At 45.2% G+C, this 22,455-nt stretch overlaps 1 protein-coding gene across 2 annotated transcripts in view; it reads left to right on the plus strand.

The window, feature by feature from the left end:
* Positions 1-454: 454 nt before the first annotated feature.
* The window catches only part of iqsec2b (IQ motif and Sec7 domain ArfGEF 2b), a gene marked incomplete at its 5' end in the record, with an annotated part of 32,595 nt that continues 10,594 nt past the window's right edge, over positions 455-22,455 (plus strand). The window contains 2 exons of one of the 2 annotated variants that reach the window (XM_080470312.1): positions 455-912; positions 22,044-22,335. In XM_080470312.1, the coding sequence (XP_080326438.1) occupies positions 455-912; positions 22,044-22,335 (750 nt within the window). Of the gene's footprint in view, positions 913-21,781; positions 21,894-22,043; positions 22,336-22,455 lie in introns of those variants that run through there. The other variant, XM_080470313.1, reaches the window with a different exon arrangement.

Raw genomic sequence — 22,455 nt, forward strand, 5'->3', positions numbered from 1 at the left:
TCACATCAGCCCCCCCCCCTTGTTTTTTTTAAACCTTTTGCCTGATAAATTGACATTAATCATGGTGCCCCAAACTCTTAACCTGCTCCGTGCTGATTGCAAAATGACTTTGGCTTCTGGAAATCAGATAATCACCAGCATCATGATCTTATTCCTGAGATTTCAACTTTTTTTCGGTGCGTTGCAGCATTTCTAATGGCCACGAAGATGCTATAATGCTTGTTTTTGCCCTCATCTTTGGGGATATGTAGTCACTCTGAATTTCTCAACCCTTTAATCTCTGTGGGGTTTCTGTTTCTGAACAAACGAGGCCCACGGTTAATCCTCTCCAGAGTCCTCGTTGGTCCCTCCCTCCCCCCAACTCATCAGGGCTGGTGGGGGGGGTGGATCTCGGCCCCACGGGGTCGAAGCCGTGGCCGGTGGTGGACATACCCCTCGAGGAAGGGCTCCCACCATGGAGACCAGCCCGGAGAGCCCGAACCGGGCCGTGGAGTACCTCCTGGAGCTCAACAACATCATCGAGAGCCAGGCCAAGCTCCTGGAGACGCAGCGCAGGCGCATCGAGGAGCTGGAAGGCCAGCTGGATCGCGTCAGCCAAGAGAACCAGGACCTGAGGCAGGAGCGCCAGCCGCGCACGCCGGGGTCGGACGCCCCCGAGCAGAACCACAACCACAGCCAGCCGCTGTCCCTCCCCATCCACCACGGAGGAGGAGGCGCCTCCAGTGGGAATGGAAGCACCTCCACGTCTCAGGCGACGGCCGGAACCACCACAGCCCCGGTGCCCGGCCGGGACAGGAGAGCCCACACCAGGCTGACCCGGGGCCTCTCCTGTAGCTCCTCCACCACGGAGCGAGACCGGCTGGAGCGCACCGACAGCACAGACACCAACACCAGTACCACCTTACGCAGGAAGTAAGTGCTCAGCCTCACACGCAGGCCTCTTCGCTTGCCTCCTTCACCCTTCCACTCATGATAAGTGGCAATGATGTCTCATTACAGGAATGTCCGCGTTATTCTAAACCGCGGCAATGACCACGGTTTGTGTAGCATCTTAAGAGTGTCAGAACATTCATGTTATAAGCCCATTTGATGACAGCCTGCGAGCAGCGGCAGCCTTTCCAGTCATCAGAGATAATCCTCACAGTAATGAAACCTAAGAAGGGATATTTTAATACACCACTAAGAGGGAATATGCAGAGCACTGGAGGATTATGGGTAGAGTGATAAGTGCTCAAGGTGTCTATTTTATCTTGCTGTGTGTAATTTTGCCTGCCGGGAGTATGATTTGTGCAATGATCCCAGTCTAATGTGCCAGGGCTGTAGGAGTTTCAGAGTAATACAGCGACTAAAGCTGGAGTCCAGGCATGAGGGCTGAGGTCTTTTTCTTTTTGTAATTATCCAAACTTCCTGTACCAGAGAAGCCTTTCAGTAAGAAAATCCTCACACTGCTTGCTGAAAGTGTGCTTTTATTGTCCTCCTCACTCTGAATTGTAGACTGCCTGGTCTCGTAGAGAGATTTTTTTTAATTAATTAATTTTTTCTTGTGGCTCCCTTCCCCCCAATTCAAGGCCAGCCTGAAGTTAAAGTGCCGCAAACAGCAAGTGCATCTGCCCTTCGCTTTTACCCAAACACACACACACACACACACACACACACACACACACACACACACACACACACACACACACACACACACACACACACACACACACACACACACACACACACACACACACACACACAGATACAGGGCTTTTGTTCTGCAAGCATTAAGCTTTGTGAGTAGGCAGCGATTCATGTGCAAAAGTACACAGTGAAATAAATAGTTGCAGTCTTAACAACAGAGGCTGTTGGTTCCTGCGCACATCCGTCTCTTAACGCGCCATCATATGAGCAGTCATCGCCGGATTTCGCTCCTTGTCTGTTTCCTCACAGTCCCAATCCACTCGCCAGTGGATTGATTCAGATTTCACTAAATCTCCCTATCGACTGGAGTTGTCTTTACCTCTGCTGAGAGCCCCCACCCCCCCTCATCCCAGGGGGTGACTTAGTCATTAGACCGAAGCACATATTAGTTATTTATGTGGGTGTTGAACGCAGTGATGAATTGCAAATGTAGATCTTGCTGATCCCCCCCCTGTTAATTGCCTGTAGCGGTTGTAGCCGACTCTGGATTCAGGCTCAGACAAGCGGATCATATGAAGTGTCACATTTAATAAAGAGTCACCCGCACAGCGGAGCCATATTGTGCCCGTCTGGCTGTGAGTCAGCCCAAACCAAAATCTGGCCTATTAGCTGAGGTCAGTGGCGGTACCCTCTCCTCTGATAATGGATCAAATGCAAGCAGGCGACTCCCCGTCCTGGGTGGCCACGGCTCTCTAATTATATCTGGGATCAGTGGGAGAGACAGAAGGAAGATGTGGGAGAGGAAAGGGGAAGAGAGAGAGAGAGAGAGAGATGACAAGGGGGGAGGAAAGTGAGTGAGCGACCTTACTCAGCGTGTCTCAGTCTAAAAAAGAAAAAAGGTGGAGCGCACACACTGACTTACCATCTGTCAACAGGGTGTGTGGGACAAGAGAAGGAAAAAGGCTCAGAGAGACAGTTTTTTGGTTTTTTTTTCTCCAATTAGTTTTTGTTCCTTGTTCGTGGCCTCTGGGGGCTCACGTAACCGGCAAGTTTTCATATTCGGACAAAGAAACCAGAAAAACTCTTCATTTTTTTTCACTGTGCGTGCTGGAGTTGCATCAAAACAAAGTCACTACCCCCCCAAGCGGCTCAGCATAAACAGCTGTCCCAAACTTGGCCCTGTTCAGTCCCACTCCTGCTGTTAATGGCACCGTGAACAATGTGACTCTGAAGGCCTTCAGGTGAAAATATTCTTAAGTCCCGCCTCCAAGAAGCAGCAGGGTAGAGGGCATCGCTACAGAGAGCAGCAGATGTTTTTCTTTTTTCTTTTTTTGTTGTTGTTTTTGTTATTTCGGGAGAGATCAGGTGTGTGTGTTTCTGTGTATATCTTTTATATAATGCATGTGTTGTTGTGATGAGTGCACAGATTGTGTGATAAGAGTGAGCGAGGGAGAGAGACAGACACAGAGTGCACGAGAGATTAATTAGTGTGACCAGAGTGTAATTACAATCGACTCCGGGGTGTGAGTGTGTGCACGCCGTAAGCACCTCACCTGGGAGGATTTTTGTTAGATAACTGGGGGGGGGGGGGTGAAGGTGCTGGTTTGCGGCTCTGGAGGCCGTGGTGACGGTTCTGGGCGAGACGTCGTGGTTTCCATGCAGCTGTGTTAACCCGGCTTATAGGATGAAAGGCCGGGGCAGCGGGAGGTCCTGGTGACGGCCCCTCTGGTGCCGCCACTTAGAACCGTGCTATTATATAACGGCCAAAGAACAAGAAGAAGACAAAGGGATTCATGTTATCTTCTAGTTTCCTCTTGCCGTCACAGCGGGAGTGTTTGGAAGCATCCACCCCCCCGCCCAGTGAAGGTGCTCGTCTCTTCCATTCCAACATACCTCCATCCCTCTCCTCCACCGCTGCACGCAGGGCGGCGAGGCCTCGCGCCCCACTCTCTCTCACATTCATTCTGTTCAGGGGATATTGAGAGTGAGCGTTAATGGGCTTTCGTTTCAGAAGGAGCTCAGTCTTGATGATTTTGTGCAGCTCTATTACACATGACCCCCGTCCCCTTCATAACCCCCACCCTACTCTCTCTCTCTCTCTCTCTCGCTCTCTCTCGCTCTCACTGTCCCTTTCTGTCTAACTCCCTCCATCTCTCTCTCTTTCTCTCTCTCTCTCTCTCTCTCTCTCTCACACATACCCACGTACATACACTCACTCTCTCCCCCTCGCTGTTTCTGTTTCCCACTGCTGCAGATATGACTCAGAGAAGCTGCAGAAATTACTTTTGTGCTGTTCTCTTTCTCTTCCCCTTCATGCTCAGCCGCTTTTTTTCTTTTCCCGGCGTTGATGCAGAAGCACACTCATTGTCCCCCGATTGAATATTCTCTCTCCCGATGCTGATAACAACCTCATGTGTATTCGTTTTTTTTTTTTTTTTTTTTTTTACCAGTTTGTCTTTTTAAGCAACTGAGATAAGCGCCGATACGACTCGGAGAAACGAACTCGCCCCAGGCGAGTGTGTGGGTAAGCTTGGCTGAGCCTGACCTGCTCCCAACACACGGTGTGATGAAATGCAGTGCAGCTGCAGCTGCTGATGATTTCTTAAGAAAATGCAGCCACAAGCTTGTTGGTATTTTCAGTTTCGGGACACTTGTTACACAATGCTTAGTTTTTTTTTGTCTCTTTTTTAACTGAGAGTTAAAATATCACAACAGTGCTAATGACTGCTGTGATGTAGTTTAGCCTGATGGAAAATTTAAATGGTGTGTGTGTGTGTGTGTGTGTGTGTGTGTGTGTGTGTGTGTGTGTGTGTGTGTGTGTGTGTGTGTGTGTGTGTGTGTGTGTGTGTGTGTGTGTGTGTGTGTGTGTGTGTGTGTGTGTGTGTGTGTGTGTGTGTGTGTGTGTGTGGGAGGCAACTGTATGTGGGAGGGTTTTTTTGCCTTCTATTTGCCATTTCTGAGTGCATTGAGTGTTCATGGCTTCATACGACGTGCAAAGGGAAAATTATACTCGTACTCATTTGTAATTAGCCACATGCTACTGAGGAGTAAAATATTACCAGCCCAATAAAAAAATAAACTACCTGCATTTCATCCCCAGAGCAGATTGACCAGTGACCTTCAGATTCAGCACATTCAGGCGCTCAAATTGAATTTATTTTTATCGGGTTTTTTTGTGGGTTTTTTTTATCACCATGTATTTTATAAGTCACAGCAGATGTGTTCACAGGGTTTACAGTTTCATGTGACATTTCATTCTGGAGTCAGATTTCCATATTGCAAGAATCATGAGGTCTTTCAGTTCCTTGGCAGCAGACGCTGTAAAAATACAGGGTGGGGAAAAAACAACCAGGTGAGGCAACAGAAAGAGGAGATGTCATATCAGCAAGCAGACAGATTCTTTAACAAAATGATCTCAGCAAATTGTCCAGTTTTTCGGTTTGTGACATGATTGTTAGCAATATATTGTTATGCTTCTACCAGACTTGTGACCTTGTCCCCCCTTCATTCACTATCTGCCGGCATATGACTTCTTTGAAATGGCGAGGGAGACGACGGAATAGCTGTGGTGTTAAGCTTTTTGCGAGAAGTGAAATGTTCTTGAAGCAGGAGTCCTCCGAGGAGAGAGATATGGCATAGTTGCTGTGGAAACTGTAAATCCGTCCTCAAGACAGTTTCAATATTGCATTTCCGCGTGCATCCTCCTCCTTCTCCTTCCCGCTGCTCCTCTCACCTATATCCTGATCCTGAAACACCCTCCTCCTCCTCCTCCTCCTCCTCCTCCTCCTCCTCTACCCCCTATCTTCTTGGAGTAGCTTTGTTTTAAACTGCAGCTGTGTGCAGATAACAGTTGTGTCCGAACAGCAGCCGTGGTAAATTAGGGGGTCTTGCTTTGTCATTAGTGAGCAAGGCAGGAGGCCAAGCTGGTGTCCAGTCATCAGTTGGTTAAACCAGAGGTCGCGTTAAAGGGAAATTTGTCAATGATGAAAAAGAAAATTAAAATCGGTTACAAATGGGATGAAAAGATGGGAGCGCTGTCAGTCATTTTGACAGATTAGTTTATAGAGGGCAGATATTTTCTTAATGTATACAGTCACCAACATTACTGTGGGAAACAGATCTATCATGAAAATACAATATATATAATATATATATATATATATATATATATTATATATATGTTCCAACCAAAGCAAATCAGTTACTTGTAATATTCTAGATAATGATCCTAAGATTTATATTTTAATGAAGTATCATTGCAGTGCAAATTCTAAACAAAGCTGAGAAATAAAGCTTTGAGCCCATAAGCTAGTCTATTACTGTGTCCGTACGACCGTCCATTTGGTTCCTGAGTATGTCACTTAATCGTAACACACACAACCACAAACATAATGTAAAACTGTATAGCTGCTGCGGGAACTTTAAAGATTTCTCAGGGGAAAAGGGGGCAGAAGCACTCATATGTTACATGTGTTTTGAGTAAAATCATAACAAATCCACGTGCCATGAATATATAAGGGTCAACAATGATTCAGTACTGAAGTAGTATACTTAGCCTTCAAGAAAAGCTTCCAATCCTCTCTACAATCTCTTTTGCCAAAACATTATTGTGAAGCCAAACACTCCCAGACACACTCTATTACCATAGAAAAGCAAGGGCATTCAACAAAAAGAGAATGTTTTTTTTATTTTTTTTGCTGCTTCAGATTCTAGAAAATGTCTTATTATGATTTTCTTTGACACTGGCAAAACTCATTCTTACACCCTCAGAGCAGGTAAAGCCTCATCCTTCCCTCGTGAGGAAAAACTGACTCAGTGACTTTATTAAAGACGGCGCATGGTACAGACTGGACAATAGGCCGCACAATAAATACATCTTAAAATCTCAGGACAGGAGAATGAGCAATTCAGTCAAGCACCAATGGAATAGCATGCCTACGTGTGGCGTCTAAATGTTATTTAATATTTAATATCATGATATTGTAAGCAAGCTCTCTGTGCAGAGTGGTCACTTTTTGAATTTGAGTGAGGATTATCGTAGAAAGACTGAACGTGGCGTGACGACTCTACTGCATCGAGAGGAGGAGAGCTGAGGTAGTTCAGGTATATCGGATTCGGCGGGTTGCTTGTCAGCTTGTCTACCAGGCGGGTCCAACTGCGAAGAGGCCCCGGGGTCGGCCCAGGACACCCGCTGGACGGATTAATCTTATTGGTGTGGGACAGCTTAGAGTCTCTCTCCAGAAGAGCTGGGATGCGTGGATGTCTTCTTGGCTCCCCTCCTGCCACCATGAGCTCGTTGGGACCAGAAGATGGATGGATGTAATAAAGCGCTGCCATGTTAAAATGTGATACCAGTCAAATTTATTTCGGTGGTTGCATGACTTAAAATGACAGGTAACAAAATATTCAGACAGAATTTTTACAGCTCCGTCAGTCACGATGACGGACAACGAGGAAGTAGCTCAATCTGCGAGTTCTAGGCTTCACTGGAGATTTACTCCAAAACTCCCTCCGTCTTTAACTGGACTCTGTAGATCAGCATTTAACAGCCTCAAAAACGTCCTTCCCTCTTCTGTTCCCAGGTGCTACTATGACTTTATTCACTCTCTTTCTCGTTGAGATGCAGATAAGTGGCACTCTTGAGGCGGGATGTTTGTCTTACCCTCGCATACGTGTTCCGAGGAGCGGAATCAGGGAAACTGGTTACCGTGGGAACGCTGTGAGCTCTTCTGTGAAGAACTCTGTGGGCGAGAGACACCGAATAGAGAGACAGAGCGAAGTGATGAGGGTAGGAGTGGGAGCAGGAGCAGGGTGAAAGACAGGAGCCGGATTGAATGACGGCTTGACGGGAACGAAGGAGACCGAAGACGGATGAGCGCGGACACATTTCATTTATCACACCTCGCAGGCTTTTTTTGTTGCCGAAAAAGTTGAGGACGTGAATTCTCTGGCCTGCAACCGCAAAATAATTAGTCACGCTTTATAATGGAGATTTGATCCAGACTTTACAGAATATCCCTCTTGGTGATCTGCGGGGATATCATCTTTCTTGAATTACACCTTCTCCGACTCCCACATCACAGTTAAACGAAGTCTAATTGTTCTTCATTGGAGTGAATCATATCCAGCTAGAACCAAACACACACACACACACACACACACACACCTGTGCATGCGTGCACACTGGCTACAGCAGGTGCCTGGTGTGCGTAGTTGAATCGTAACCATAACCGTGCCCCTTCCTCGTCAGTGCTTTTGCCTGGCACTCAACACCAAACGCCCACACAGGCAGTCCGCACTGTTGCCAAGCAGCAGGAGACTCAAGCTTGCAGTGGAAAACCAGGGGGGGGGGGGGCTGGTTGTGGCAGAGCTGGTGTAAGAGAAGAGGGGTGGTGTGGGGGGGCATTGAATACACTCAACTTTAGGCTACGACGCAGCATGTGTGGTTATCAAACATCTCTGCTTGTCAGTTGGAGTCAGGCGGGTCACGCGCTGGAGGTGGGATGACGCAGTGCGCTCCCACACGCTTATTTGATAGACAATGGTGGGGAGGAGGAGGAGGAGGAGGAGGAGGAGGAGGGGTGTGGGGTGGTGAAAGCAGAGTTTGGAGTGGCTCGAACCGCCACCGTCAGAATTGGACAGGCACACTTTCTGTGGACACTTGCCGAACGGGCCACGTGGATGTAAGCGGCGTTGCCCTCTGACCGGCCGGCCGGCCGGCCGCCGCTCGTGCTGTGGTACGTAAACCTGCCCCAAGCCCAGCGTCTCCTTGTGATCGGCTCGTGTGAGATTCACTCCCACTCTCCTCGCTCGTCTATACATAGACACTCACCTACACGCCGACACCCCCATGCCACCGCGCAGGTTCGAGGAAATACTGATTCCAGCAGCATCCTTCCATCCACGTTTGTGCCCATGTGTCCTTCTTACCTCCATTCCTCTCTCTCTTGATTATTTTCACCCTTGCCCTTCTTTGTATTCAACCTCTCCCACTCTTGTGTAGCTCTCTCTCTCTCTCTCTCTCTCTCTCTCTCTCTCTCTCTCTCTCTCTCTCTCTCTCTCTCTCTCTCTCTCTCCCCTCCCACTCTTCCTCCTGCCTCCAGCCTCTGTCAACTCACTGCTTTAAATACACGCCACCTCACACGTTCACCCAATGTACCACTTTTCTTTTAGTCTGGACTTCCTGCGTCCTCGCCATTATTTTTTTTTTCCTGAAATCTTCTGACTTGTGATGTGTTGATTCATATCTCCATCTCTTTATTATCTTCCCATTCTGTGTGGGCCCGCTGATAACAGAATGAGAGATGTATACATAAGAGTACGTGTGGGTAGCATGTGTGTTTTGTTTTTCTATGGAGGAGTAGAAAGAATGAGGAGGAAGATTGGGGCATTGTGTGTGTTTTCACGGCTCCCTGGGATTCAGGCACAACTGCTCATGAAGCAGGAATCAGATTTTAGATGAGCCTGTCAGCACTTTCCTCACTGTGGATACTCGAACAGAAGGCAATATTTGCCATTGGTAAAATACAAATCTTGGCAGTGTAAAACTGCACAGTGTATGGCTCAGGCTTACATAAGAGCACCTCTGCTTCTTTCCGCGGCTCCATCTAAAGCCGAGGGGGTCGTCAGGTCCTTTTGTTTCAGAATTCTTCACTTTCTTCTCTCTCTCTCTCTCTCTCTCTCTCTCTCCATGCTGCACAGACCCAACAGCGAGACATTAACAAGACACAGGTCACATCCCATCAGGATAGTTAGCAGTATCGCATCTGTGCTGGTAAATTAGACCTGAAACCCGTCGCATCGAGGCGCCGACTCGTAACCTCCATGCAATCTCTATAAATAGGAATGAACAATATGCTCCTGTTCCATATGCCGCAGTAGTTTAAATAGCCACTGACAATTTATTCTCGCGTAATTGGAACTTTTTTATCAACTGCACCTAGCAAATGAGCGCTCCTCCTACATGATTATATCCTTTAAACACTCACTTTTACCACCCTGGTTCTCCTGAAGGTCTTCTCAGCAGCTCTCCTCGCTGTGCCGTGCTCCGTCTTCACAGCTCACGCCCCAAAAACAATCATCAAGATGTTGTTACAAATCAATTAAGTTGCTCTAAATTTACATATGTTTAAGCATCACTGCTGCCAAAGAGAAGCTGGTGGCACAATGGAAACCTCACAATGATTCAGGGGCTTAATTGATAATATCGATAATGGTCTGTCTGTCTGTCTGTCTGTCTGTCTGTCTGTCTGTCTGTCTGTCCTTTGTCTACTTTGTCTGACAAACTATCAACTGTACACTGTAAACGTTGAAGGAAAAGAAATCTTTCGATCTCACAACGAGAAGACCAGGGTTCAATTCTGGGGTTAACTAATTTCAGTTTGTATGTTCTCCCTGCGTGTACAAAGATATTATGATGATGCCCAAGGTAACAAAACCTCAATTCACCAGTCCAGCACACGGCCAACACATGATCACATGTACTTTAGATTTGGCTATGAACCAAACTTTCTGTGTTTGCATCATTGAAATTAAACAACGGGAGAAAGCCCACACAAGCTCCGATTTGCACTTTATATTCTCTCACTTCACAACACTGTGATTTGATTCCAGATGTAGTTGCCTTTCTGTTGCATGACCTCCATGTGTTTGTATTTGTTTTCTGCTGACACCACACTTTCCTCACACAATTCTGTTTAATTTTCTTAAAAGAGATGATAAAACTGCTGGGGGAAAAAAAATCCTGATTAATGTTCAAATGCTCTCATCAGAAGTAATCCTGAATAGAGCTGTTTGCGTTTTTATTGTTAGGTAATCCCACAAAAGATAGGAATGTTCGTCCCTTGATATCTTCCAATTAAATTGTGTGTATCTCAGATTTAAGCCCGTTTATTTCATTTGAAACAGCAGAAAATAATGAACACAGTGTTGACATATCACTTTAAAGATGAATTCTCATTTAGACATCCAGGAGTTTCAGAGCAAATGTAAAAATCTATTTGAACTTGAGTGGATTTGAACATTTGCTCTCTTTGTGTTCTTCTTCTGGTCTTTAATCAGTGTCCACTTTAGCCGTTAAATATTTCACTGTGTTCAGCACAAAGCTCCGTAAAGCCGAGAGGAGCTATACATTCAAGTGATAATGCGCTGGAGCTTCACCACGCCTCTTACACTGTCACATCATTCTCACAGTAGGTCATAAGAATATATTTCCAATAAGAAATGGCTTTGCAATTTCCTGACGCAGCCATGCACTGTAGTTTTTAGCGAAAGTTACTCAAGCAGGAGTGAATACTACATTTTGCCGGGGACTATTTCCAGCAGGGGATTTGGTGTGCTTGTGAGTATTTACGGCAGCTTGGGGGTGTACGTGGGTTTGACTGAAAATAAACTTCTGTTCCTGTTTTCATAGTAATAAAGGAAAATGTCACTTACGGGGTCTCGCTGTTTTAGTGCTTTTGGTGCTCCCGAGCACAGAGTCACAGAGATATTATCAGACTTTGGCAACGCTTTTCAGTGGGATTAAGTCATCGCTGGTGTTTGTCTTTTTGTGGGATTTGTTGGCTGTGAGAAAAATGTGGAAAAACTCAAACTTATCACAGAGGCTTTCAAAAATTGTGCAGCAATTCTCTTGATTCAGACGAATGTAGAAGAAGTCTGGTTTACTTTGGAATCATTTTTTACATCGGACCAAACAGCAGCTGCTATAATGTTTATTATCCCACAGTGATTCCCAAGTTGAGTGAAAGGCTTAATCAAAATGTTGTTTTTTGCATTATTTAAAATTATTTGGCGTAGCATTGATGTTTACTAATTTTGATCTACCTTGACGAAAGCTACAGCACACATTAATGTTATTTTGGAAAACGTATTGTATGGGCAGATGGTCTGGATCGTCCATGCTGCTTTCATACCTAAATCCAACCACAATCAGCAAAAAACAGATTGAAACCTGCTGCCCGAAATAGTCTCAGTCCACATTCAAGTAGCGGCACTCAACCATCCAGCGTCTATATATGGTTTGTAGTGATGGAGGCTTGGGCTTCCTTGGGTAATGGACAAAAATGCAGAGAACACCCTGGATAGGTTAAAAGGCCATCACAAGTCAAAGAGACAATAATTTGCACACACTCATACATACAGGCATTTTAAAGTCACAATAAAGCCAACAATCATGTCTTTTGACAGTTGGAGGTTGAAGAAAAGCCACGCACGGTCATCCTGCTGTGAGATGACAGTGCAAACAACTACAACACCCCGGCACCCAAGCAGCTTTTATACTACCACATTAAATTTAATTAAGGTACTGTAGTCCCTCCAAAATCATGCTTATCCCCCCCCCCGTATTTAGCGCAGCTGCCCATTAAGCGAGCTGGTAAACTCAAGCGGAGTGCGAAAGCGTGGCACCATCTTACTTCCCTCTTGTGCTCACTTTGCCGTATCTGCGCGCCGCTCTCCGAGCCTCTCGGACAGCGTTCCCGTGCTAAAATGACAGGGACTGCATGTCCTTGACAGCATCTGGCTCCAGTGAGAGACCAGCCATTTACATGCTAATCTCAACCACTGCTCACTCTTCAGCTGCTCGCTCACAATCTGCAGATGAAACATCTCTAATTCCTGCCCGGTTTGAGAAGCGGAGAGGCTTTTGTGTCGTATGTGCACTTTTGTATGCATTACCCAGAGTGCTTCTCCACTTTTCACATGGGATGAGCCACGAAAGAACTCTACTGTAGACCAGTATAGAGCTTTATATAATCCAGTAGAGTGCTTGAAGTTTTGGTGATTTAACTCTTAGCCTAAACAACTTAAATGTCACCGCACCTCACACACAAACTCTTCTCGCTACTCTTGAAACTACCTGTAATCTCTGCACGTCTACATCTCGCTTCTTTTTAATGTGCCATTCCTTGTATCGCCGTTGCTCCTCTATGATGTGTCACTATCAGTGTGCAGCTTCAGATGCTTTCTCTCTCTCTCTCTCTCTCTCGCTCTCGCTCTCTCTCTCTCTCGCTCTCTCTCTCTCTCGCTCTCTCTCGCTCTCTCTCGCTCTCTGCTTCAGTGCTGACTGTACGTGTCTGTGTTTCTCTGCTTTCTACATGTTTACGTGTGTGCATCGTCCATCTCTGGTCCTTCTGCTGTCAGTGTCCGGCCTCCGTCTATATCAGGGCAGCCCATCTCGGCTCCCACCACTCCTACGGCAGCGAGCAGCGCTGCTTCTGCCGCTCTGTTTCCCACCAGTCTGACTGTTCACAGCTTCGTCAGTCGCCATCAGTACTGCTGCCCCTCTGCTGACCAAAGCTTACAGCAGGAGGAAAGGTAAGGGCTCCCATGGGGGCCTAATTAAGTAAGTACCAAGAAAGGACTCTCTTTAACTCCTTGAAGGTACCTTCAAGTCGCCTGCAACAACCCCCAGAGCCTGTTCACAACAAAAAGTTGCCTTGTCAGCTCCTTTATGCATTTCATCCACTTTTCCTGACTCCCCTCCTGCATTTCTTCACCACCCTCTCCAAAAGCCTGTGCTTCAGTCTCCCACTGCCCCCAGATGTGACTAACAACTGGAGTTATGAGGCTCCACCAGCCTGCAAAAAACACACAGCTCCTCGAAGAGGAAACAGTCACCGCCAATAAGCTTTGGGACTGTGGTGGACTGAGTCACACGTTAATCTGATGAATTCTCACCTCCATTCCTTCCCTTCCTTCATTTCCCTTTAAACTGACTTCTGCCTCAGACACATCTGTGCATGATGCTCCAACACTGCCATCTAATGGCATTAGTTGGCCCTGAGTTGCACATGCCCAGTCAGTAGAAACCCTTTTTGTTTTTTTTTAAACAAAAATGCCTTTAATTCCTATTTTCACTTAATATGCCTCCCATTTGAGCCTTTCTGCTTTATCTGCTTCTGTGTGTCTCATGCTGTTTTTCACTCTCTGTCCCTCCTTCTTGTTTTTCTCTCTGTCTTGTCTGTCTGCCGTCTGTCCTGTATTTCTTTCTGTTTTTTGTTTTTTTTTTCTTCTACTTGTCCCATGGTGCTTTCCAAGAGAGGAGGGTGAGGATGAGCGTGCCCATCAGTTCTGTTGTTCTGCCTCAGGCTGCAGCAGCCCCTCCTCTCGCTGAGCCGAGGTGTGACTGACCCACAACGGCTCGCTCGCACATTTACCTGCGAAAAAGCCTGTCACAGTTTATGCTGCCAGAAAACAAGAGACCTCACTGTGCACCAAAAAACACCAAGTCTCGCTGCATTCCAGCAAGAAAAAAAAAAAGAAATCATAGAAATGCATGCGGTATCTGTCGTACGTGTGCAGTCTTTGGTTTATTTTTGTACCATATTATTTTGTGTGCCAATTTACACTTAAGGAATTCTCGATGTTTGTTTTTTTTTTGTTTTTTTTTTCCCCCTCTCTGTATTCTTCGCAATTTGTTTCTTCACTCGCAGCCATATCAAGCTGTCAACGCGCATTACTGTCGTCTGCTCGTTACTGTCACACTCATGCTTATCTCAGACCTACTAGTTGAGTCATGTCATTTCAGATGTGCACAGTAGTCACCATTTGTTATCTCTTAGCATTGCTATACACGCCAGTTCACGGCGATTATGCAGCGCCTATATGATGTAAAACTGTACGCGATTTGTCTGAACACGACTGTTCCATCTGATGATATATTCCCATGTCTGCTCTTCTGTTCATCCTTAAATCTTGACGACAAAACTTGTTTAGGATTCTGAAAAATTGAAGATGTGTAGCTCCCGAGGACACTTTATCTTTTTTGATTCTCTCATGAAGATGACCTACTTTGAGTGTTCCTGGAATGGTCTCTTGTGTTCAGTCATGCTGGTTGTACGTGTGCGTCACTTCTCTCCACCTCAAGCTCATTGTACTGTAATCACCACCCCAAAAAGTAATTGCATTAATAATGTTTTCAGTGATATTTTGCTAGCGTGGTGCTCCTAATCCTTGAATGTTAATGCTTTTCCCTGCAGAGCACACAGTGCACATAGCATTAATGGCGGAGGCCCGATTAGCATTTTGCTGGTGAAAACCAGGTGGAATATGCAAATAAATGTAGTTTTTCAGCCAAATTTATTTTATAACTAGCAGAGAATCTGGTAGTTTTTCATTCGAGGTTTGTCACAGGAAAGTTTGTAAAAGTGCAGCAGATCGAACTACGAATCCACAGAGAGCTCAACCAACAAGAGACGCAATAATATTCATAAAATTGTAATATGCAAATAAAGCATATTGTTTATTGATGCATCTTTTCAGTTCTACTCAATCACTCTTCCTGTAACCCCCCCCCCCCCCCCCCCCCCAATGTATGTAAACAGGTTTCCAAATAATCTCTCTTTTTACAATAAATGGGCACACTCCTGTGTCTCTGTCCGCTCCTCCTTCCTGTGTCGTGGTGACGTGTATCTTTTTTACTCTGGCATTGTGTAATAAAAACTGACGTTGCATGTGTCAGTGATCAGGAGGAGTCGGGCGGGAGGAGGGAAGGAGCTGGGCAGGGTGGGAGGTTCAACGCTGTCAAAGGACTGTCAAGAATGTAGCCTGTGCAGCTTTGCCGGGTGTTAGTGAAAGAGTGAGAGTCAGAGGGTGTGTTTGTGAGTAAGCTGCTGGAGTTCAGTGTGGGACCTTTCTAGCGGTAGCAGCATGGTAAGAACCTTTCACTTTTTGTTTCACTCGTACAAACTGTCACAAAAAAGAGCATTTTATTTTGGCACCAGTGAAACGTGACTATACTTGTTTGTGCGGAGATGCTGCGCACATGACCTGACGCTCAGGACGGGCGCTCTTGTGTGGTGAATGTGAGATGTACAATGTAACTTAATCACCACAGATGGACTTCAAAACAAACTAACATATGATCAGGTTCTGTTTACAGAAGCTGTCAGGTTGTTCTTAAAAAGTCAAAATGTCCCGCAGACATGAATGACAGAAGAAGGGTGATGGATGGGTTATGCGCAGCTACCTGTGTGACACTGCCAACATGCCGTTCAGGTGACATACACAACTTCAGAAGTAATCTGCAGTGTCACGGGTGCTGCTTTAAAGGAAATGCAAATAAAGCATTAAGACACGGAGCAAAGAGGATGAGTGCTGTTTGGAAAATGACTTGAGCCCTTAAGTAAATTAGCTATATGCTTTTACAAAGGTTGCAGTGCCTTTTAAACAGTAAGTGACTGTTGTTGTTGCTGTGAAGGCCAAATTAGCTGCATCAAGTTTGTTATGAGGCCGTGTTAAACGTGAAAAGATGAAAACGTAGATTTCCCGTCATCGAGTGCAGTGTTTTGAGTCGGTGTCTCTATAAACATCACTTATCTCTGTATTCTTTCTTGCTTCGGTGCCAGAGATTATCTGATGCCAACAAAATACCTCTGTTTCTCAGCCGCATCACTCAGTGGCCTCGCTGACAGTTCAGCCACTCGACTCTCTAATCTGTTGTTTCACCACTTTTGTATTTAACATTAAGGTTTGCATCCTCTTCTCGTCCATAGCTACCGTAGAGCTTTGAACCGGAGGCTCCGGGTCACAGAGAAATGAACTCTGTGTGTGTGTGCGTGTGCGTGCGTGCGTGCGTGTGTGTTGGGAAGCTCGCAGCTTGAGGCAGTGAAATGGCAGCAGAGTGTTGGCGGTGCAGGAATGCTCTGATTGGACGCATGAATGATGTGATTGTTTCTTTTCAGTTGGAAAGAAAAGGATCACGTCATGACAAAGATAATACAGATTGTTCCGGCAGGAGATTCATTTCACTGGATTTCACTGCTCCTTTTAAGACCTGAAATTAATAGCAAATATTATCACATCCCGTATCACCAAAGTAATTAGCTGGGATCTTGCCGGGGGCCTTTCTGCTCTTTTTAATCATTTGTCGTCCTCTTTTGGAACGCCAGGAGTTAGGCTTATGAGGTTTTAAACTTTAGAACAAATGGGGATTGGGGGGGAGGGTGGTTACACAGGAGTTTATGATTAACAGATAACTGCACTGAGTTAATGCTGAGGTGGAAATAAGTCAACAGACAGATCGATGCAGTTATTGGCATTTGCGTGGCAGGCGGCTGAGAGGTTAATCCGTCAGCCTCGGCGTCCCGCTGCGGGTTCGATAGCAGAGCCTGGACCCACTGCTGCTCTTTCATACACGCACGTCAACAAATGCACACACACTCTCGGCACATCAATATTTTATGACTGAGGTGCAAGCAGGCGGGCGGTGGGCTATTCGGAGGCGACGTTGCACTTTTTGCAGCACTTGGTTCCCATTCACTCTCTCTTCGCCGTCAATTCCTGCCCCCGTCTTTTATCCCTCAAACACCATCAGCAATCACTTACTTGTTTATTAGAGTTTCAGCCATCTGCTTCGCCTCCAATTAAATGGTGGGAAAGCAGTGAAACTCTGGGGCCGGTCTTTATGAGGGAGCCTCTGGAGAGCACCTCTCCCTGGCACTGTAACAGGGATACAGGGTTGCCTACATAAGTAATGAGATCCAGATGCCAGCTGCGATATGGCCGCACTCATGTTTTATACAACAAAACTTTTTACTCGAATGTCATCCTCGCCCTGTCCCTCACAACATATTACCGTCTGGCTTGTAGTGCGAGTGACACCAAATGAAAGTGTTACACCCTCCCGGTCCTGAATGGACTGTACTGTAGCTGTTTTCTAAAGATTGTTTTTGTAATTAAAATAAATGCAGCATTTAGTTCTCGTTCTTAAAAAGAGTCATTACATTTAACGTTTTCAGGGTTTTCTTGTTTGTTTTTTGGGCAGATACTTCATGGACGATGTGACCAGTTCATCACAGGGATCCTACAAGGCCAGGGTTGATTTTTAATCTTGTTTTTTTTTTTAAGGATGGAGGATCTCACTGTAGTTGAAAATGTCTTTGATTGAACGAGTCCAGAGTTGTTCAGTTCTGCTTCACGGTTGTGAAACTGTTACCAACAGTATTTCTAGGTGACATTTTCAGAATTTTTTTTTCAAATTGCCTGTTGGGTAATCGCATGCTCACTTGGAGGCTGATTTTCAAGCTTATGTGGCAAAAACAAAGGCATTTATATTGTTTCCATGTTTTTCGTCTATTTATTTATTTACATTGTACATCTAGATGTTTGAAAGTGTTAAAATTGCCTCCCCGCACTTCGAAGGAAACTTCAATGTGTGATATTTGCGCAGGCTTTGCTGCATATAGATCGTGTGAGATGGAGATCTCTGCGAATATAACGCTGCACGATCTATAGAGTTCATCTATTGAGTGGTATTTGAGAAAATGTCACCCTTGTCTCAGGATGATATTTTGATTTTCCTTCCTCGTGACATGTGAAGGGCATTTGCTCTCTTCCTCTCTCTCTCTCTCTCTCCTTCTCTCCTCATGGTGAGAATGTCAGGGAGGGATTACTGCAGGATTTCGGTTTTTGACGGACACTACATTTTCCTCCCAGACATGCAATATTTAGGTCAATTGTTGAATTTTGGTATGTGTGGTTGTCTGTCTCTGTCGGTGTCTTTGCCCATAGTCACCCAATGCCACCTTACATTGTGTAAAGCATTTTCAAAGATACTCCAGTTAATCTATATTTAAGTGTAAAAATGTCACCCGAGTCTTAATAAAAATATTTAGTTTTTCCTTCTTGATGATATGAGAAGGGCTGCACATTGTTGGTGGAGTTTGTTCCCAGATCCTTTCAAAATAAAGTTTGCATGCTCTCCCTATGCTTGCATGTGCTTTAACTGGAAACTCAGGTCTATTTAGATTAAATGATGACTCCAAATTCTCCATATAAAATGTGTGTGATACCTGTCATGGACCGCCTCACATTGTATTGTACAGCTGGAATCAGCCTTAGCCTCCTTTTAAATAAAGGTTATAGAAGTATTGACGATATTTGAACAGACAAAATTTAAAAAGGAGGTTTATGAATATTCAAAGACGGATATATGAGAGCCGGCATGTGGGGCGCCTAATGTTGCCTCGCTGTTCGTATTTTAGCTGCCTGTGACTCAGATGAATGAAAATACCATCTGCTCCTGCTGATGTGCTTTGCAGTAACTTCGAGTGAGGCAGAGTCCCTGCCTGCGTCTACCTGTTGGCAGAAGCAATGAAGTGCCTCGAAGCCTTTTGAAGCAACTCTGAGTTACATATTTGTATTCTTACAACTTATCCACAAAAACACATGTAAAATATATACAAAGATCAAACTGGGAATGATTCATTTAGACGTAAAGCGCAGACAATGTTTGTGTTATTCACTCTTTCCTAATATATTTGTGGTATTTTAATCTGTTTTCATAAGTATTAACTGTACTGTCATTCACAATCTGTGGAGTATCTTCAACACCCACCTTTAATGGTGATAACAGTCAATACATTGTCATGGCAACTACGCTTCTCATCCTAACAACTGCCTCACCGCCCACAAAGGTCCCACAGCAACCGTCACCAGGCAACCCCCTCCCTCTTCTTGGTTTCTCTATTTAAGGAGCAGAGGAGGAGGAGGTGGAATGATAAATGATGCTGCTCAGAGAAGAAAACAGTTTTAACAGTATATGGAGCAACACCTTGTTGCTCCTAATTGATTTGCTCGAAGTGGAAATGAAGAACGACTTTTTAACACTGTGATGGAGTTCCACACTTTCTGTATCACACACCAACCGGCCATAACATTATGGCCACCTGGTTAATATTCTATAGTTAATTTTTTATTTTTTGCTGCCCAAACAGCCCGGCCCAAGAGAGGCATGGCAAGTGTTTGTCTTCTTAGTTTTTTCTATATAACACAGATATTGCTATCTCAGCACTTTTACATCCAAGAAATACAGTTGAAAACGCAACAATCCCACATGAGGAACTACGATGGAAAGGTGGGTGTCTCACTTTTAACACAAAGAAACCTCTGCGGGTTGAACTTAAGGGATGGTAAAAGAAGGAAAAGGATAGGAAAGAGCCGGAGAACAGTAAAAACAGCAAGTCGTCATCAGACAGCGAACTTAATTAACGCGCTGTAATCTTGATTGAGGCAGGAACATGAGATCAGAATCTTTTAGAGCTCGTGCAGGAAGGTGCAGAGACGGGGGAGAGAAAGGGAAGCACAGGCTACAGGAAAGAGACCCGCGAATTTGGTGACTTGCATTGATGAAACATGAAGGTATGGAGAGTGGGAAAAGGAAAGAAGCACCCATCTGGCTACAAGACATTAACTGCGGATTTTAGAGTCCTATAAGTTTTGAAGTGGAGCCACAAGTTGCCACCTTGAACTTGTTGTGTTACTGAGGCCACTGCCATCAGAGAAAACCATCTCAATGAAACATATGTGCGTGTCCATCATCTGCACCAATACTCAAGTCGATGATACGAGGTTTCTCGCGCACAAGGCCACCCACCTGATGTTGTTTCGGACCTCGTGGTTCCTCCTTTACTACCTACCTGCTTCAGTGTCCAGCTCACTGTTTTCACCACCTTTGCCTCATTGGAGGACTCAGATAGATCCTGATTCACTGCAGACCAGGAATACCTCACAGGAGCTGCAGATGTACGAGACATCACAATGTGGCCCTTGTCAAACTTGCTCAACTCAACACGCTTGATTGTTTCACTGTTAGAAACTGTGTTTACGACTTTAAGGACAAAATGTTCACATACTGGCTGCTGATACAACAGGTACCATAATACCCATTTATATGGCAATTGAACGTAGTTCTTCTAAACTAACAACAAGAATCTAATGATTCTCATATATAAACACGACGGTAATCATATTTTGGATTTATAATATCTTGTTTTTGTGAGGCAGAAGTGTAAAGAATGTGACAGAACGAGGATAGAAGAATCTACCAAGACCTTATTTTTGGTCTGCTGTGCAACATTCTAACAGTTTTCTATCATTTTGATATCTCTGCGTATTTCTTTACATCCTGATAATATCAGCATTGTTTACCAGTGGCCACAATGTGACGGCTGTCATTTCTGATTAAAACTTTAAAGTTAAACTGTGGTTATGTGTCTGTTCCTGTAGATGTCAGAATTGTGTCTTTTTGCGACTGAGGTCTTGGGTTATGCAACCCCATGGAGCCATTTTCTGTGTTGTTGTTAGACTCAACAATAATTTAGCCAGGCCATGTGTTGCTTGAAGGCACAGGATGTCCTGCTCAAATAGCCTGCATTGTATGATGTCCTGTCTGTCTACTCTATAAAGACCGTGCAAGGACCTGGCAGTGTAGTATTTGTGTTTCAACAGTTTAACTTACACAATCCAAACCACAACAAATTAAAATGCTTCTTTGTTCCCCGGGAACCATTTTCCTTCCAATCTTGTTTTTTCCCCGACGAAACACTAACACAGGAAGTCTCTGCAATCCAGTGGAACGGTGACAACTCAAGAAGGGAGGGAGCAAGACACTGGATGACCCACCCAAAACCACAATGGCCAATGAGGCACTACTTCAGTCCCTTTGTTTATTCATCTGATGATCTGAATTAATGTTTCAAACACAGCCCGAACTGTGCGAAAGGTAGAAAACAAAAAGAGCAATTCTTTGCAGCTGAAATCTTTTTTTTTTTTTCTCCATGTGTTGAATGTAATGCTCCCACACATCCCTGACCCTGGCAGTTCTCTCTGCCCTGCTGTGGGACCAGGCGCAGCCAACAGAAGGGGGTGTGGCTAACACAAGAAGGAAATGTGGGCAGGAACATGTGACTGAAGTTATTTTCCCAAAGTGACTAAGTCAGGGTGGATTTACTCTGGTCAAAGCTGCAACTGGACACCAAAGGATTTCTGGACTCACTCGATCACTGATAAGTTACTATTGCCATGTCAGCTGAGAATAGGATGCTCATAAGTTGTCAGTTCTACCTTCTTATGATTAATTTTGTGCCTGTGGGATTTTTCATTGCATGCATTTTGTGAAGATATTTTACAGAAAACTGCAGCTGCCTGTTTTATAAGCCGGTAACATAACGAAAAGTTGTGTGTCGCTCTCTTTACGTTGACGTGGAGGAACGTGTTTGTGATTAATAACCTCTTAAAAAGGTTTTTTGCTTTTGCGAGGCAAAGACTAGGCAGCAGTGGGCAGGCTTTGGCCGTACATTAACTGATATCATGGGCTCTTTTAAAGGAAACGGGCTGAAACTTTCCTGTCTATTGGCTTACCGATTCACAATGAAAACAGAGACTGTTGTCAGGCCTTGCACTGCATGAAAGAGATAGTCACGATTTATGTAAAACATGAGTTCCCATAAAAGATGGTTGATTCCACACCGCTCCAAACTTTACACGTAAGTCCCCAGTCGTCAGTTATTACAAATAACATTTGACTGGATTTACTCAATTATTCATTTTCACAGTCTCTCGACTTTGAAATGTTTGGTGTAATAGTTGATTCTGACTCATGATATGAGCTTCTGCTCGTTTTTTTCTTGCTCCAGTGTGGAAGGGGAATCCCCGTGTCCGGAGACGGGCGCCCACAAAGACAGCCCCTTCAGCCAGTCGCCTTACCTCCGCGGCTCTGAGCGCTACAGTGACAGCAGCGCCGTGCCCCCCGGCGCCAGGGCTCCTTCGTGTGTGGCGGCCTCCAGCTCGGCCAGCTTGGCCTGGGCTCTGCGGACGCGCCACCAACCCGCAAGTCTGGCCCTCCGGAAGCAAGAGGAAGAGGAGAACAAGAGATGCAAAGCCTTGTCAGACAGCTATGAGCTCTCGACAGACCTGCAGGATAAGAAGGTATCAAAACTTTAGAGCGCCGAGTAGGTTCAGGGGATCAGTGCTGCAGATGTTTCTGTTTTCCAAACTTTTCTTGACACCTTGGTAAACATTTTGCAGATAACGAAGCATCATGGGCAT

The sequence above is a fragment of the Lipophrys pholis genome (genome assembly GCF_963383615.2).
Source record: "Lipophrys pholis genome assembly, chromosome: 8".
Taxonomy (NCBI): Eukaryota; Metazoa; Chordata; class Actinopteri; order Blenniiformes; family Blenniidae; genus Lipophrys; species Lipophrys pholis.